Source organism: Ruditapes philippinarum, unplaced genomic scaffold, assembly GCF_026571515.1.
Source record: "Ruditapes philippinarum isolate M1 unplaced genomic scaffold, ASM2657151v2 ctg6684_1_1_1_1, whole genome shotgun sequence".
NCBI classification, from domain to species: domain Eukaryota; kingdom Metazoa; phylum Mollusca; class Bivalvia; order Venerida; family Veneridae; genus Ruditapes; species Ruditapes philippinarum.
The window spans coordinates 10,103-28,264 of NW_026855465.1; the positions used below are offsets into that span (position 1 = coordinate 10,103).

General features: G+C 32.6%; 1 protein-coding gene across 1 annotated transcript; it reads right to left on the reverse strand.

The window, feature by feature from the left end:
* Positions 1-498: 498 nt before the first annotated feature.
* Positions 499-17,805, reverse strand: LOC132743426 (uncharacterized). Its single transcript, XM_060731946.1, has 5 exons — positions 17,653-17,805; positions 16,421-16,893; positions 14,216-14,357; positions 2,793-3,050; positions 499-2,452 (listed from the first exon to the last, which is right to left on the reverse strand). Exons 2-5 carry the CDS (start codon positions 16,883-16,885, stop codon positions 2,256-2,258), a joined length of 1,062 nt encoding a protein of 353 aa, XP_060587929.1. The 5' UTR covers positions 16,886-16,893; positions 17,653-17,805; the 3' UTR covers positions 499-2,255.
* Between the last annotated feature and the right edge of the window lie 357 nt (positions 17,806-18,162).

An 18,162-nucleotide genomic window follows, 5' to 3' on the forward strand; every position in this document is an offset into this window, starting at 1 on the left:
ATTACGTTACAGTAATTTAGTAAATGTAGGCAGGGAACCAGACAACCTAAGGGTACTACCGGTAAATATATTGGTGCCTTGCTATCAGGGTGCAGTCCAATCAGTCCGTACATGCAGTTTTTTAAGTCTGACCAAACTGTTAACTGACATCCTTTTCGTCAATAATGGACACTTTTAAATTCCACGGAAGACAAGTCTATTACGCAACTTCAGAGGGTACATTTACTTAAAATGAATGAAAACTAGATATTAAACAATGAGTTAAAATTTAGACATTTTATACCAAATCAACGTAAGTTAATATCAAAAATGAAAAGAAACAGAAACAGTGAATGTATGCTTAAAATCTCAACCTGTTTTCTGTTATCTCGACGCGCAGTTAAAGTGGACAGCGCGTTCCACGATCAACATAGACAAGGGAGCATAACTCTGCAAACGTGCTTCTCAGACAGATCTCCCCATGATAGTCCACAAATATTTCAAGTTTGAAGTGAATACTTTAAACGGTTTTTGAGAAAAGGGTAAATATTCTAAGTGAACAAGGAAAATTTCAAGGGTAGCCTCCAAATTTCCTTCTGGTACAATACTAAAATAATACAGGAGTACAAGTAGAGGAGCCGGATAATAGCTAAGTATTCAGGCATTAATGATGCTGATGTCGAATCAGCGTTCATTCCCAATATCCCTCAGTATGAAATTGCACCAAAAACTATTGAACAATAAAAACACATGGTCGTTCACTAACGCTTCGTTCAATTTGCTCAACAGTACGTTGTTTACTTTAACATTGAAAAGGGCTATATAATAAACATTGAAATAGATGTATTCTGGAGTTCCTTCCCCTTACAGTAAAGTAAATGAAGGCAAGGAATCAGACTAGACTATAGATGCTTTCATGAAAATCATATGGACTAGTCCGATTAGACGGGTTGTACTTTACAGGAAACGAAGAAATGGCATTTATAATAGTTTAGTTGAGATAAAATTAACCAACTTGCCATTTTGTTACTAAACGTTGCTTCCTTTGTTTTTAAATAATCACAAAAACACTGTTTTCTCTCGTTTGCTATCAGATATTTTGTTAACCTCAAACCCCAAAGGAATACTTCCTAATATCAAGATGTCTGTGCTTATACATTCTGAATGCTTTGGACTTCCTGGTGAAGTTAAATATCGTCACGTGTCCGTGAATACCAATAAAAAGAAGGAATAAAGCATAAACCAAAAAAGATTTTCAGGATTATCTCCACCTTATAAATGCTTTTCAAATTTGATAGTGAACAATTACTTCAAGTTTACAGTGAATATCTTTTATACTGTTTGAGAATTGTACTTTTATATAAAAACAAGTTAACCAATAAATTCAAACTCAAAAGGGGGAATAATTCAGAAAAAAAATCAAAAGTTACCTGCCCTTTAAAAATACATCCCACTTTAAAAACTTATAACGTATTCCAAATTTGACGTGATTAACTTTGAAATAAATGAAAAATTAACCTTAACAGAAAAATGATGAATTCAAGAAGGAGCATAACAGTACTGTGCAAAAATGAATTTTAGGATTATCTGTCCTTTTGAAATGCTGTCAGTTTTTGTCTTTTGATAGGTAACACGCATATCAAGCTTGAAGTGAATAGCTTTGATAGTTACTGTAACAAGAAACATTTACAAAATGTATAAACAGGGCTAAAAATATAAGTAAAAAAGGAGCAGTATTTTGACAAAAAAATATGATTATCTGTCCTTTTGAAATTGCGTCGTTTCATGACAACAAAATGTTAACCAAGTTCGAAGTGAATAGCTTTTATAGTTTCTGAGAGAATGGATCTTATAAAAAAGGTTAACCGACGCCGACGCAAATGCCGACATAGGTCATGACAATGTCTCCACTTTTTTTCTTCGAAAAGTGGAGCTAAAAAAAAACAAAGTAATTCAAAGTATACAACCTTCTTTAACTCCCAAAGCTTCAATCAACTGGAAATAAAGAAAAGAACAGTAAATAGTTTGAAAAATGTGTAGCAACAGTTACTGTTAATCCAAACCATTTAGTCTTTAATGCCATATGACTTTCTAACATCTTAAAAGTAAACAGGAACTGTAATCATGCGACGTACTTCTAACACATAAAATGACAAGAAGTAAGGAGAGACACCAAAGATGGTGCTGATGGCCAAATTTATTGATAATTACAACCTGAAAGTTTAAATAAAATTCTTAAAAGCTGGAAAGGTAATACGGCGATTTTTATATAACATTCATGTAAATAAAATAAAAATAATAATTACTGCAGGGGTTTCTCCCCTTTCAACGGCAACTTGTTGCGGTGTTTGTCCGCCGTTATTGAGAACCTTACAGGCTTCTTGGAAATTCGGTAGATTGCCTGCGCACCATGTCGCACTTTCTTCAAGACTATGATTTGCACAAAAATGTGCGAAGTTTGGATATTCACAACCTCAAATGAAAGAAAGTTAAACATTTAATATATATTTAAACAAAACATAAATAAACGAACAATTTAACTGGATAAAAAGCAAAACTAGTCATAATTACATAGCGCCGAGAGAGATATAAATGGCGCTTATATACATGTCCATGAAAAGTGACTCCGAAAATAAAAATATCAATTCTAGATCCAATGAATCTACAATCTGCACTCTTTCCTATTAATTAATTCCAAAAGCTTATTAAAATCATATTGCCTTAATATTAACTTTAATTCCAATGCAGTAAGAAAATATTAGTTATAAAATCAATAAGAATAGTAATTGTAAAAAAAATAAGGTTATCTATACCATTTTCTTCCCCATATTTAAGCAGGATCTCAACAAAAGACACACCACTTGATCCACTGATCGTATCCATCAAATCACAATCAAAATCAGCTTTGTTAATATTCAGAAGCTCAGCGATAAATCTCTTCGGATCTTTCTTCTTTAAATCAGTCAGTAACTCTTTTCTGACGGCTTCTTTGTCTCGAATATGTAACGAATATGGTCCAATATCATCGTCATCTGCCAAAACTCTAATATCGTGCTCTCCCAGAGTAAACTCTATATAAAACGTAGAACGCTTTTAGGTTTATTCCTAATTCAAAATAAATGAGCCGCGTCACGTCAAAACCAACTAGTGCGTTTGCGCGCTCTGATCAGGATCCATGCTGTTCGCTTACAAACCCTATTACAAGTAGAGAAACTGATTGCGAACAGCATTGATCCTGATCAGACTGCGCGGATGTGCAGGCTGATCTGGATCCATGCTGATCGAAAACGCATTATGTTGGGTTTTGTCGTGACGCGGCTCAAATATTAAACATTCAAAAGCACGGAACCGCATCTTACTGAATAAATCGATGATGCGCGCTTGGTTTAGTCAATAGAAAATGAAAGTGGTGCTGGGGACAGTTTAATACGCGAAATAAACAGATATTTTCAATTTAAGCGTTCTCATAGGACAATGTCTAAATAGCAATATCCGACTGAAAATCAGATCTAATAGCGTTGCTTTAATGGCTCAAAGCGAAAAAAATGAAACGAAAAAAAAATATGGGCAAATATGAATATTATAACATTTAAATAATTGTTTAAGACAATGTAACATGCTTGTAAGAAATTGGAGATAAATGTGAAATAATTTGTCATAAAAGTAGCAAAATGTAAATAAGTAGTCTTTTGACTTCCATACAAAATATTAAATCACTCTAACTGTACTTATTGCCAAAAAACAACAAATGAAAAAATGGTTCAAATAAGAGGCCAACGAGTAACTTTTCAGAAATAAAAGCATTTTTAAAGTATCTGAGGCATAATGGGCCTTTAAGGGTCTGGTTTTAATTGATAAATAAATGAGAAACATACATACTAGAATAGATTAAAGTATACAAGGGGGAAACAACATTACGCATTAAAAAATACTGTAAGTCCTCACCAAATTATATATATTATAATAATAATAATAATATTTATAATAACAATAACTATAATAAAGTCTTAATTTAACGAGGCTGCACAGTTGCTACAAAGACAAGCTATACCTGGCTACCGTTTATATGAACAGAACAGAACAGAACAGAACATATCTTTATTCAGACTTGTACATAGTACATCATCTTCAACACATATATATTTAACAACTAAATATTCTGCACATGATTAAAGCGTTACAAATCAATACAATTTTAATTTTTGTTTTCATATAAACTGATCTACAAATAACAGGAGAGTGAAAGTATATTACAATACAACTTATCATAGTTAATAAACATGGTGAAACGGTCTCCATAAAATACAATTTGCATGTGACATTATTGTACTACCATATTTATATTATTTCTATGTTTAAAAGCTTCTTTTAGGTACATTGCTAAATTACATAGTTCTTTTTTGTCATTGCTGTTTAACAATTCATAAAATTTGAATACAGATGGTCTTTATATATATTATCATTGACATACTTTACTCTAAGATTTCGATAGCAAGGACATATACATACAAAGTGGTAAATATCTTCTATGTCATGTAAGTTACAGTTTAAACAAATTCGTTCATGTCTAGGTATTCTATTTTCCCCGAATCTTCCGGTATGAATGCGAAGAGAGTGAGCAGAAATACGTAACCTGGTAATGAAAAATCTTAAATTAAAGGGTACTATGTCTAAATAGTTTTCATATGTAAAGGATCTTTTAAAATGTGTGTATTCATCAAGGATACCATTTCTGCTAACTGCTCCAAACCATTCTTGTTTAAAACAATCAATCATTCTAGTTTTAAATACAACTTGGAAATGTTTTAAAGATAAACTATCATAACTATTTACAAAAATATTAGAAAATCCATAATCGTCTAGAATCTTTTTTACTCGACTTATCCAATTCGTATGACCTTCTAAACTATCTTGCACCGCTAAATTATACAATTTATTAACAATAATATTTTCAGAATTAACAATTTTACACCAAAATCTAATAATCTTACAATAACGTAAAATATACAAAGGATATCGCTCAAGCTCACCATATACAGCATTATTGCTCGAATTAATAGGTACTTTAAGTATACGTTTACAAAACTTTAAATGTAACCGTTCGATTTCCTTAGACTTGCTAAAACCACATACTTCACTGCCATACAATAATATCGAACCTACAAAAGAGTCAAACAATTGACAGAGTACTTTTAATCGTAGCGGTAATTTTTTACAATTATATAATAACACATTTAAAGCTTTTAATGCTTTGCCAGATAAATATTCATTATTAAGGTCAAAATTACCATTGTATGAAAATAACGTTCCTAAATAATTAAAACTGTCTACAACTTCAATGTCTGCGCCATTATATGTCCATTTTTCATCTCTTTTTAATCTTCCTCTTTTTCTAAATACCATAATTTTTGTTTTTGACACATTAACTTCAATGCTCCATTTAGTACAATAGCTATATAGTAAATCAAGATTGTGCTGCAATTCTTCAGGTGTTTTTCCAAAAATAGCCATATCATCAGCAAATAACAATAAATAATAACTATGTCATCTATTAACAAACCGCTGTTTATACTATCCTGTAAAAATAATTCTATATCGTCGAGGAATAATGATACTAAAACTGGTGACATTATCTCCCCTTGTCTTAATCCAATAGAGTATTCAAAAAACTCAGAAAAAGAATTGCAGTGTTTAACACATGACTTTACAACATCATACATATCTTTAATTATTCTAAGAACTTTACCTTGGACTCCGGATTTAAAAAGCTTAAGCCATAGTGCGTTTCTATATATAGAATCAAAACATTTCTTTAAGTCGATAAAACCTACGTACAACCTTTTATTATGATTAAGATAATGCTCAATTAAAGTGTATAAAGAAAATATTGCATCTATAGTTGAACTACCTTTTTTAAAACCAAATTGTGCATCTGTTATTCCCTGATTTATTTCACAAAAAGAAACGATTCTATTATTCAATACTGATGTAAATAACTTTGATAAACAACTTAACAGTGTGACACCTCTATAATTGTTGACGTCATTTTTATCACCTTTCTTGTAAATGGGTATAATAATTCCTTCTTTCCATTTTTCTGGAAATACTCCAGACTCTAAAATAACGTTAAAAATATCACATATGTACGGCATCAAAATATCAATAGTTTCTATAAAATATTCATTTAAAAGACAATCATTTCCATATGCTTTATTTGTTTTTAATTTTCTAACAGCTTTCATAATTTCGTCAGAACATATGGGGCGGTCAAATTCGACATTAACAGAGCAACTGTCAAAATCATGAGTACCACTAAACTGTTCAGCTTCTTCATTTTGACATGAAAAAATGTCATCTTCAAGTTTTGAAAAAAAATGAAAAAAATCATCTTGCGTAATTGAATTTGCTGACTTAAAGTTCTTCTTTTTAAAATACTTCCAAAAAGCTTTTGGTTTACAAAGTCTAAGCTTTTCAATTTCTTTTAATTTTCTAATCTTATACTGAGTTTTCTTTTTTTGTATTAACTTCTTATACTTTTGTTTACAATCACAATAATGAATTCTACTAATATTTGATTTACAATTGTTAAAAACCCTTAAAGCTTCTAGATAACTGTTTCTAGCGCTAACACATTCTCCATCAAACCACTCAGCGTTACTAACAGAAGGCGAATCTATAAAAAAAACATGTCGTTTGTGATTCTTTATAAGTTTTCAAAAACAAATTGTCAGCAGCATCTTTAACAATATTCGTAAACCCTGATACATCATCATTTATACAGTTTTTCGTTGGTTCAATTCCATGTACTTATTTGTTTAATAGTGACAACAGGCCGATAAGACTGGCTCTAAATGAGTCCTAATGTACCTGTGACCATCATCATAGTCGATAACATTATTACAACTGAGTGAACAAATAATTGATGAATGTTCACTCGATTCATTCATAGATTTAACGGTAAAACACGTGATATTAGAAAAGTTGCATTCTTTACATAATAGATAATCAACCACCGACGCACCGTTACGGGACACATATGTAAATAAACCTTGATCATTGCCAATTCTACCGTTAACAATTCTCACGCAGGAGGATTTGCAAACATCGATAAGTCTTAACCCAAAACTATTACACTTTGTATCAAAAGAGGCCCTGTCACTATAAACATCTGGAATATAATCTTGATCATCAAATAATTCATTAACATTATCATGTCTAATTAAATCCGGCTTTAAACCAACTCTACTATTTAAATCGCCGCACACATATACATCGCCAAACTCACTATAATAACTTATATCAGTCTCCAAAAATTCAAAAAAATCTATATTTACAACATTATATGCTGGCGAACCTTCAGGCCATAAATAGATTCCACAAATGTACATGTCATTATTCGTTTTAAAAAACGTATGGTCAAGTTTTAACCAAATCATAGAATCATGCCTATTTTTCAAAATTTCAATGCCATCTTTAACCGAGTCCTTATAGTATAGCACAACACCACCACTATTTCTCCTTGCCTGTCTATGTTGAAATTTTCTGTTAAAATTGTGACATGAATAACCAGCCAACTCAATTTTACTATAAGAACACGTCCATGACTCAAATAAAAATATAATGTCATTTTCAGCTATGATACTTATAAACTCACTGCATTCCATTTTGGCCCTCGAAAGTCCATTTACGTTCCATGACAATACCTTTACTTCCCCCTCCGCAACCCCCTAGTCTTTAACTGCTTTCCCATCTATATACAAAGTGTCATACGCGATCCAAGCTCTCTTGTCTTCTTTCCTCGCAGCTTTCATCCTAGGAACGAGCTTTTTTCTCTTTTCAACCACCTCTCTCGGAAACTGTTCACTGACGTAGTAAGTACTGCCTTCCAAAGTCTTCCATTGTTTTCTCACAAATTCCTTGTCCTTGTATTCAAGGAATTTAGCCACAATTGTTCTGCACTTACCATCTTGTTTGGACCCCATTCTGTGCACCCTTTCTAGCACCATTTTATCAACCGCATCCTTCGCTACCCTCATCTTGTCACAGATAAACTCCCTAACAGTCGCCTCAGCATCCTCGTGTACCCCAGCCGGAACCTCTGGTATATTTGAAAATAACAAATTACTCCTCATTGATTGAGATTGTAAGTAAGTAACTTCCTGCCTTAAAATATCTCTTTCCTTTTCTAATGTAACCACCTTATCACTCAACATACCCAGTGCAAAGTCAGAACTCTCTACCTTGTCTTCTACCACTGATACTCTATCTGACACTTTCCGATTCTTGTCTTCTAATGTAACCCATAGCTTCTTAATTTCATTGTCAAATCTATCAACTTTTTGCTTTACTACCTCCAAAGCATCCAGTCTCTTGTCCATGTTGCATAATTTACCTTCAATATTTTTCAAACAAGACATAACATCTGACAATGAGGGCGTCTTATCACTCTCTGCCGCCATATTGGATTCACTGACTCTATCGGGCGAAGTCGGTATAAAAACACTATCGTTATTAATAGTCAAATTCTCAGATTCACTCTCGTCATATAATATACTGTTGGTCTGACTTAATATTTCACTCACCGAAACATTCCCCGACGGGCCTCCTACCGTATTTATCTTCTTTCTGTTTTGTCCCTTTTCATAGTCACTATCACTACTGCCTTTTTTCCTTTTATGCTTATTACCCATAACAAAAATCTATTGCCACTTAAATCGTTTCATATCCGCACACACACACACATAAATATCCACAAAAAAATTCCAAAAACTATCAGATTATTACATCAAAACATTAAAATTTGCGGAGCGACAAAAACACAACTGTACCGCCATTAATCACGTGACACCATGTAAGAATACTTTACTATTTATGAGCTATTCTTTACAAACTATGTTTGATTTGTACATCTCTTTATATTGAGATAGTGCGCATGCGTGAAAAAAATGGACGCAAAAAACGAATCTGAGAAGTATTTGGATTAAATTTTTGATTTATATGGTGTGACAATAGTTGGATATATATAAAATTATAATCAGAAAGCGAGTTTGTATGCAAGTGAAATGACACTTGACGTAAATGGGTAATAAGAAACGCAAAACGGATAAAAATTCGCCTAAAGAAAAAGACACTCCAGCTAAGAGGTCAGTTATGGCGCAGAATTATTCTCCGAGTTTCAATTCATCGAACTATTTGCCAATGCAGAATACAGGGCAAGTATACCCTTCATATATTATGAACCAGAATGCTAACCAGTTTGGCAACCAGAGCCCGACAAACATTTTACAACAACATTTTCCTCAACCTAATTTTCAAGGGTCACCAGGGACGCCATTACACCAAAACCAGCAGGTAGTGAGCAATGATCAGACAATGTCATTGATATTACAAAAACTAGAATGTATCGATAAAAGATTAGGCCAGCTGGACAGTATACAGGTATCGGTGAACGAAATAACGGTAAAAATGGATACGCTCGATAAAAGGGTAAAGGTCATGGAAATGAAAGTGTCCGAAATTGAGAAGAGTAGGGACTTTGATTCAAATAACGCCGACTGCTTAAAAGAAAAACAAAAAGTTATAGAGCAATTAGTGAACAAACTCGAGGCCAGCCAAGAGATGCAGAAAAAGAAGGAAAATGAATTCCAGGCTACGCTGCTGCAAATGAAAGCAAAAGACTTACAAAACAATCTTATGTTTTACAAAGTGCCCGAAGAAAAAGACGAGACTGCAGACATATGCAAAGATAAAATCTTTAATATCATGCAAGAAAACATGAAAATAGACGAAGCGAAGCATAATATCAAAATAGAATCTGCGCTCAGAATTGGAAAATACGGTTTTGGTAAAACAAGACCAATACTGGTTAAATTCGATTCCCAAGATGACAGAGAAAAGGTGCGTAAATCAGCGCCCAATTTGAAAGACACCCATTACGGGGTAAGCCCACAATACCCTAAAGAAATTCTGGAAAAAAGACGCAAGCTTGTCCCTCTTATGAAAGCAGCAAAATCAAGAAACCAGAAAGCGTACATTTCGTGGGACAAATTATATATCGACGGCAAACTACACGAGATAACTGCCGAAACGCAAGGGGCCGACGGGCCGTTGCCGGATGCCGGCGGAAGTATATAGGATGAACGCGAGAATTATATTGATGTTTTATGTTGGAACGTCGAAGGTATGACAAACTTAAAAAAGGAAAACAAAGATTTTTTAAACACTATCGAGGGGTATGACATTGTGTGTCTAAGCGAAACCTGGACTACAAAAACTTCAAAAATTGACTTAAAAGGATATAATGCTCCTATTCATTCATACCGTAGATTTCAAAACAGAAGAGCCAAACGATCAAGTGGCGGGCTTATCATTTACATTAAAAATAATATCCGAAAAGGAGTGAAACTAATAAAAAATGATGTCGATTATATTATCTGGCTTAAGCTCGATAAAACTTTTTTCAATACGGACAAAGATTGGTACCTAGCGTTTACATATATCGCGCCGGAATCATCTGTAATACACAATTTATATAATGTTGACGTTTTTCAAAAAATACAGAACGAAGTATTAGAATACTCAGAATTAGGCCGAACTATTTTATTTGGTGACCTTAACAGTAGAGTGGGACAAAAGAAGGATTATATTGAGCTTGAAAGCGTGCTAACACAGGATTTAACGGACGACTTGAATGACTCTCCGCCTCCACGCCGATCTTTTGACCAACGATCAAATCGTTTTGGAGATAACCTCTTAGATCTTTGTAAAACGGTAAACATGTGTATTTGTAACGGAAGGATTAACAATGACCCGGGGAAATTCACGTGTATAACAGCAAATGGCGAAAGCGAAATTGACCTTGTGTTAACTAGGTTCTCAAACTTTGAATACCTGAAACATTTTAATGTGAGCGAATATAACGAATTTTCCAATCACGCTACAGTATCGTTTTCAATTGAAGTAAATAATTACAAATATGAACCGAAAGTGCGATCTTTTACCTGCTCGAAATGGAATAATGAATACCGGCAAGAATTTCGAGATAGTATGACGCAAAATATAGAAATTTTAAACGGTATTATACTGCAAATGGAGAATAATAATGTGTCAGTGAATGACACGGTGGACCAATTCAGTGACTTTATTTTGTCGAAAGCCGAAAAGTTTTTTCAAAAGAAAGTGTATATATCCGAGAGTTGTATATTTACTGAAACTGGACATAATAAGAGTAAATTGTGGTATAACAATGAATGCCGTGAAAAGAAAACATTGTATCAAAATGCATTACATCAATTTATATGTGATAGATCCACGGAAAATAGAACGATTTTATTGCAACGGAAAAAAGACTATAAGTACTGTTTACGGAAAGCAAAGCATTCTTTTAACATCAAAAGGTGTTCCGAAATGAACAGACTGCGAAGCAGTAAACCAAAGGAGTTCTGGAAACTATTTAAAAGCAAAGTTCAGTCAAAAAGCAACGAAATTCCGCTTGAACAATTCCAGGAATATTTTAAGTCCTTATCATTATCAAATGGATTCGAAAATACAGAAACTCAAGATTTTATCAGTAGTTTTGACGAAAACACGTTATTAGGTACAAATACTGTCACATTTGAAGAGTTAGACTATCCTATAACTAAAGAAGAAATACTAGCTTCGGCTAAACGAGTTAACCGAAATAAAGCGCCCGGGATTGACAATTTATTGTCTGAATATTTTGTAGAAACCCTCGACATAATATTACCGCATGTGGAAAAATTATTCAACAAAATATTACAAACGGGTACGATTCCTGAACAATGGGCGAAAGGTATTATTGTGCCAATTTTTAAGAAAGGTCAGACAAATGATCCGAATAATTATAGAGGAATAACCCTTGTAAGCTGTTTCGCAAAATTGTTCATGTCTATTATAAATAATAGGCTTAAACTATGGTCTGACGAAAATGAAAAAATCTCGGATTCACAGTTCGGTTTTAGGTCAAACTTTAGTACCACAGACGCAATATTTGTTTTAAACGAAGTCATCCAACATCACCTAAGGAACAAAATGAGACTATATTGCCTGTTTCTAGATTTGAAGAAAGCATACGATTTTATTGACCGTTCATCACTATACCTGAAACTCATTAAAAATGGTGTAGACGGGAAACTGTTTCAAATTATACGTTCGCTATACGCAAATGTTAAATGTTGTGTAAGGCAGTTTAATGATTTGTCAGACTTTTTCACGAATGACATCGGTCTATTTCAAGGAGAAATATGTTCACCGTTTTTGTTTTCCTTGTACATTAATGATCTTGAAACGGAGCTACAATCTAACTTAAATGCGGGAATAAATCTTGATCAATTATCATTATATCTAATCCTATTTGCAGACGACGCCGTTATTCTATCGGACAGTATTGAAGGTTTACAATCATCAATAAATAGCTTACAGAGTTACTGCGAAAAGTGGAACTTAACTGTAAATATCCAAAAAACTAAAATTATGGTCTTCAGAAAAGGAGGCATTATAGCTGCAAATGAAAGATGGCATTACGGCAATGAAGAAATAGAGATAGTGAATAGTTTCAACTATTTAGGTCTAGTGTTTACATCCGGTGGTTCCTTTAGAACAGCAACAATGACGCTAGCGGCAAAAGGACTCAAAGCGGTCGGGTCGTTATTCTCATTGGTAAAAAATATGCAAGTACCAACAAACATCATGTTTAATTTATTTGACTCTTTTGTGAGCTCAATTCTGACATATTCTGGTGAAATATGGGGCCTGTCAAGTGCGGAGTGCATAGAACGGGTGCATAGAAAATTTATTAAATGGACACTAGGTGTAAAAATGTCTACTAGTAATGTGCGGGTTTATGGTGAGTCTGGCCGTTTCCCTTTGATAATCGATCGAAAAGTAAAAGCAGTTAAATATTTTATAAAACTGAGCAGTAGAAAAAGTAATTGTATTTTAAATACTTTGCTTGATAGACTGTTAAATTTGACTGAAAATGCTATTGACAATTGGTTATTAAAAGTGAGAGATTTATTAAATGCAATTGGTTTTGGTGAAATATGGGTTTTCCCAGCATCTGTTTGTATAGAAAGATTTACGCCTATTCTGAAACAGAGACTAAGAGACTTTTACATAGCAGAATGGTATATAGATATTAACACGTGTCCTTCGTTATATTTATACAAGGAAATCAAACAAACTTTTGAAATTCCCTCATATCTCATAATATTGAATAACTTGAAATACAGACGAGCAATTGCAAAGATACGTATGGGATCGCATGATTTAATGATAGAAAAGGCAAGACACTTTGAAAATGCAGTGCCGAGAGATCAGCGAAAGTGTATGCTATGTGACATGAATGACATTGAAGACGAATTCCACTTCGTTTTAACATGTAAATTATATAGAGACATCAGAAAGAAGTATATAAGTGACTATTATTGTAATCATGCAAGTGTTTACAAGTTTATTGAACTTTTAAATTCGACCAATAAAAATGTACTTATCAAGCTAGCATTATATATTCTTAAGGCTTTTAGAATCAGACAATCATTTTTTAGAGAGACCAATTAGTGTTCGAACAGTGAATGTGTACTTTTCAACATAATAGTGTCATAAAAGATGACGTATTTACCAAGCTTTCTGTTTTTGTAAAAAATATGTCAATTCTCGCTGTTTATTATTGTGTGTAGCCGTTGTGTTTTGTGTTTTGTGTATAATGTATGTGTTTTTCTATTTCTGTAAATATGATTATAATTATTACGCATGCTACAAATACGTGTCATATTGTATGTAAATGTCGATGAGCTGTTAATGTGCTTAAGACTAATAAAATATATGTTATGTTATGTTATATTAATATACATGTATTAACCAACTTTAATACGATAATTAACTGAACATTTTTCAATCATGTTAAACGGAATCTTTCTTTTATTTTCGTTCTTATCAGACAAAAAAATAATATGAATACATCTTCTTTAATTATTTAATTAGTTTAAAAAATATTTTATTTATAGAACATAACATTTTCATGATAATTTTCATGATAAATTGTACGGATACAGTAGGAAGCTTGAAAACTCTCTCCGAATTTTTTCTTTAATTATTTGTAGACATTCACGAAAAAAAGGGCATTAGAACTGATACAGATCAAAGAGGAATAACAATTCGTGGAATTAATTGAGAAATGAAATGATTGTATTTCAAAAAAGAAAGATATTCTAATTACCAAATACGTTGAACGACCAGATATTTGGTTGTATTTTCCTGGCTTGATGTACGTTCTCGCCATCTTTAACCTCGAGTCTCGTGACGTCATTGTGCTCGGTAGTTACATCATCAAACAAGATGATAAATACTTCAGACTGGGGCTGGTAATATATTCAAAACAAGAATGCTTTTACAATGAATCGGACATTTTTCTTTTCTTTTTTTTTTTAGATAAAATATTTTTAACTAAGAAATTGTTAGAAAAATCATTATCAAATATTATAGCGCACTACACCAAAGATTGTCTTTTAGTTTAATACTTGATATAATTTAAAAAAAAAAAAACGTTTAAAGTTTTACTTTCTCGGTTTAAAGCCTGAAAACGGGATAAATTTTATTTAGGAGTCTGAATTAGGAAAAAACAACTTTATCCAAGCTTAAACCAGAAAGTAAAACTTTAAACATTTTTTTTAAATATAACAAATACTAAAGCCAATCTTTGGTGCGCTACATTATTTTTTGATTTTCTAATGATTTCTTAGAATAAAGTCATGTCACCTTCGAGTCGATGGAATGTTTTAAAAAAAAATAGTCCGATTGACGCGATGACGTAGTATTCTACCATTGAATGAATAAAGACTACAGTTTTTTTTTCGGCTGCCTTCCCATGCACAATGATTAAAGGGACTCCACTGAGGTTTTTGACATGATGGGACTGATAATATTTTTTTTCCAGATAAATGTACCATTTGATGTAGGTGTAGACCTAGAATCTTTGTGCAAACTTTTAGATCATTCGCGCACTTCGTTTTTCCATAATAATTATTTAAATTGTAAAGAAATGACCCAATATGAAAATCGTTAAAACGCTTTTCACTCAAATTAGGCTAAGAAAAGCATAAAACTACGATTTTCGATTTATTTTAAGGTATATTTCTTAACTATCTTTGCATATATTTCGCCCCAGGTCATTTATGTAAGAAATTCTAATGTTATGTTTTTAGGCTTTTAAACCTCAGTGGAGTCCCTTTAAAGACTATACAAGCATGTTGACTACAAGCATATTTATGTACAATAACATGCGCAATGATATGATGCCTTCAACACTCAACACACAAACTACTCAGTATACATTTGATCAAAGTACTTGTTTATAAACTATGATATATAAGACCACAGGTGGCAGTATCAGTGTCTGGACACCCCACCCCATCTGCCCCTGGACCCCTACTAAAACCCTGCAAAAAAAAAATTATTCAACACTCTCAGGCTGAGTGTTGAATTTTTTTTCAGGGTTGTAGTAGGGGTCTAGGGGCAGATGGGGTGGGGTGTCCAAACACTGATACTGCCACCTGTGATATAAGACTGGGGAAGTCAGAAAAATTTTCAATCATTATTTTCAAGTTAATAAGCTAGGACTTACTTCGGACTGAAAGCAGTTCTATCACGTGGTTTTAGATGTAAACACAACCAAAGGGTGTAATCTTTGATTATGTATAACAGAGGTATTTCTTTGAAAAAAGTCTATTTCCTTAAAATTACGAAAAAAATGTGTTTGACAATCATAATCAATTTAAAAATGCCCATTGATGTACAATATAAATAAAACCGAATTCATGTCAACAGGTAGATATTTTGTTTTCTTTGGGTTTCTACAACTCTGATATATATATATATATATATATATATATATATATATATATATATATATATATATATATATATATATATATATATATATATATATATATATATATAATATATATATATAATGCACTGTTTATTTTTATATCTATAAATATCTTGAATATATTTAATTTAGGTGCCCTTTTATATTTATTTTTCTTTAAAATATACACGTGCAGTCTATAGCCGAGCAAGCCAAAGCCGCACGCTTTGAGGGTCCGGCCTTTGACTTCCCCATTTAGGTGCTACCTATGACGCAAAGCTTTTTGATTTAAACACAAGAATAACATTTTGCAATATACAAAACATATCTCTCCAATATACAATAAGTAAATGCATGTATTTAGGTCTATACGAACGAATTGGTGGTGTTCAACCCTATCAGTGTCAGAAATGTGTGGAATGTATATATGATATTTTTAATACATACAAAAATGCGGAACAGACAGTGTAAGTTTATAACAATAAAACTATAATTTTAACTTCCTGGATGTAATCTGTAAATTGTAAACAATTAAAAATTGAGATATCTACTTACTTCAGACAGTGTTGAAATCGTGTCTGGTTTGATAAGATATCTGCTTGCACACGGCACTTCCCTATTCTCGTTTTCCGCCACACGATACTTTATTCTCGCTTCCGCGTTAAACCAGTCTTCACCGGAAGCTTCAAACAATCCTACCGACTCCCAGTTGTTCACCATCTTTGAAAACATGTCAACAGCCGCTTTCTTTATAGGTTCAGCGCATGATATAAGCACTATGGTGTCCTTTGGTTTTGAAAACAGATAACCAACATCCTTTTTCGGTTGCCTTTCAATGTCTTGCCACAGTAAAGCAGTAAGAAAAATAACTCTGACAGTGTTATCGTTCAGTGCTGATCCTAATTCCAGGAATCCATCCAGGGTCGTTGTACGAATATGAGCCACATTAGATTGTAACGATCCCCTCAGTTTATTCGCTAATATTTTAGCATCATCCGGAACTATCATAAACACCGACATTTCTACAGCTAAAAAATATAAAATGATACAATACGTATGTGTTTTAATATACAATACATATGTGTTTTGATACGGTGGTATTTCAAGACAATGTGTCATATAAAGATTCGAACAGTGTTATCATAATTGAATAATATAGTCGTAATTGCAAGCCGTTGTGATCATTCATTTTCCCTATTTGATAGCATAAGGCCTTCGGTTAAATTAGGTGATGAACTGCATTTGAAAAAAATATATTATTTATGTTTCATATTACCCTTAGAGAAATTTGTATTATTATTATTATTATCATCATTATTATTATTATTATTATTATCATTATTATTATCATTATCATTATTATTATTATTATTATTATTATTATTATTATTATTTCATATTTATTTTTGAAGTAGTTCAGACAGAAAATAAGCTGTATCAGAATCCACTTCCGGTGTGCAGCGTTACGGTGTCGTCTGCTAAAATATTATGTCAATTTTGACTATTTTTACTCCTGTTCTGACGGGCATCTAAAGTAATGCAGAACTTTTGGGTTCTCTCTTACTTACTATGTTTTAAATAAAAATCCCTGATAGAGATTCGAACCAGAAGCGGAGATGGTGTGTAATCCGACTTTGAATCACCTGTTAAATCGTGTACATGTAATTAACGAAAATTATTGTTGTAGATAACAATATTGAATGATTTTGTTCTTTTAATTCGCTTTACGGTGCATTAGTTCAGCTGGGAAAAAATGTGAAAATTATACAAATATACGAAATTCCTACCTGAAGACTGACGTCAAACAAAATTATAAACTAATACTGTCCAAGTCCCATTTTAATTATGTGATGATATGACAATGTAAAGGTTTTTAACAATGACATAATAAAAAAAAAACCAGCAACAACCAACAACTTGCATTAACCAATAGAAATGAACCTTGCGTCAGTACCAAATAATCATAAAAAGTGCATAGCTGTAACCATACACCAAGATACCGGTAACATGTCCCAAATAAATGAGAGTAAACATGTATGATATTTGATCTTATTTTGCGCATTAGAAATAAACGTGAGGTTCAAATATATGTTCTACTAATCCCACATGATTTCTGAATCTGCAGTCATTAAACTAAAAGTTCGATATCCAAATTTGCCAAGGAGGAAAAGACATGTGTGTAACAAAAACTAAAAATGTAATAAATACATTAAATTAAGATTTAATAAACTATGGTTGCTGATTTGGTACATTGCGCGTTGCAATGTCGATAGCGACAACACAACCTATATCGTTAT

Excerpts from the sequence above, each read along its gene's own strand:
- LOC132743426 (XM_060731946.1), bottom strand. The coding sequence starts at position 16,885 with ATGTCGGTGTTTATGATAGTTCCGGATGATGCTAAAATATTAGCGAAT. Across the intron at positions 3,051-14,215 it reads CTGGTCGTTCAACGTATTTG|AGTTTACTCTGGGAGAGCAC; the intron begins GTAATTAGAATA and ends CGTTTTATATAG. Across the intron at positions 2,453-2,792 it reads TAAATATGGGGAAGAAAATG|GTTGTGAATATCCAAACTTC; the intron begins GTATAGATAACC and ends CTTTCATTTGAG.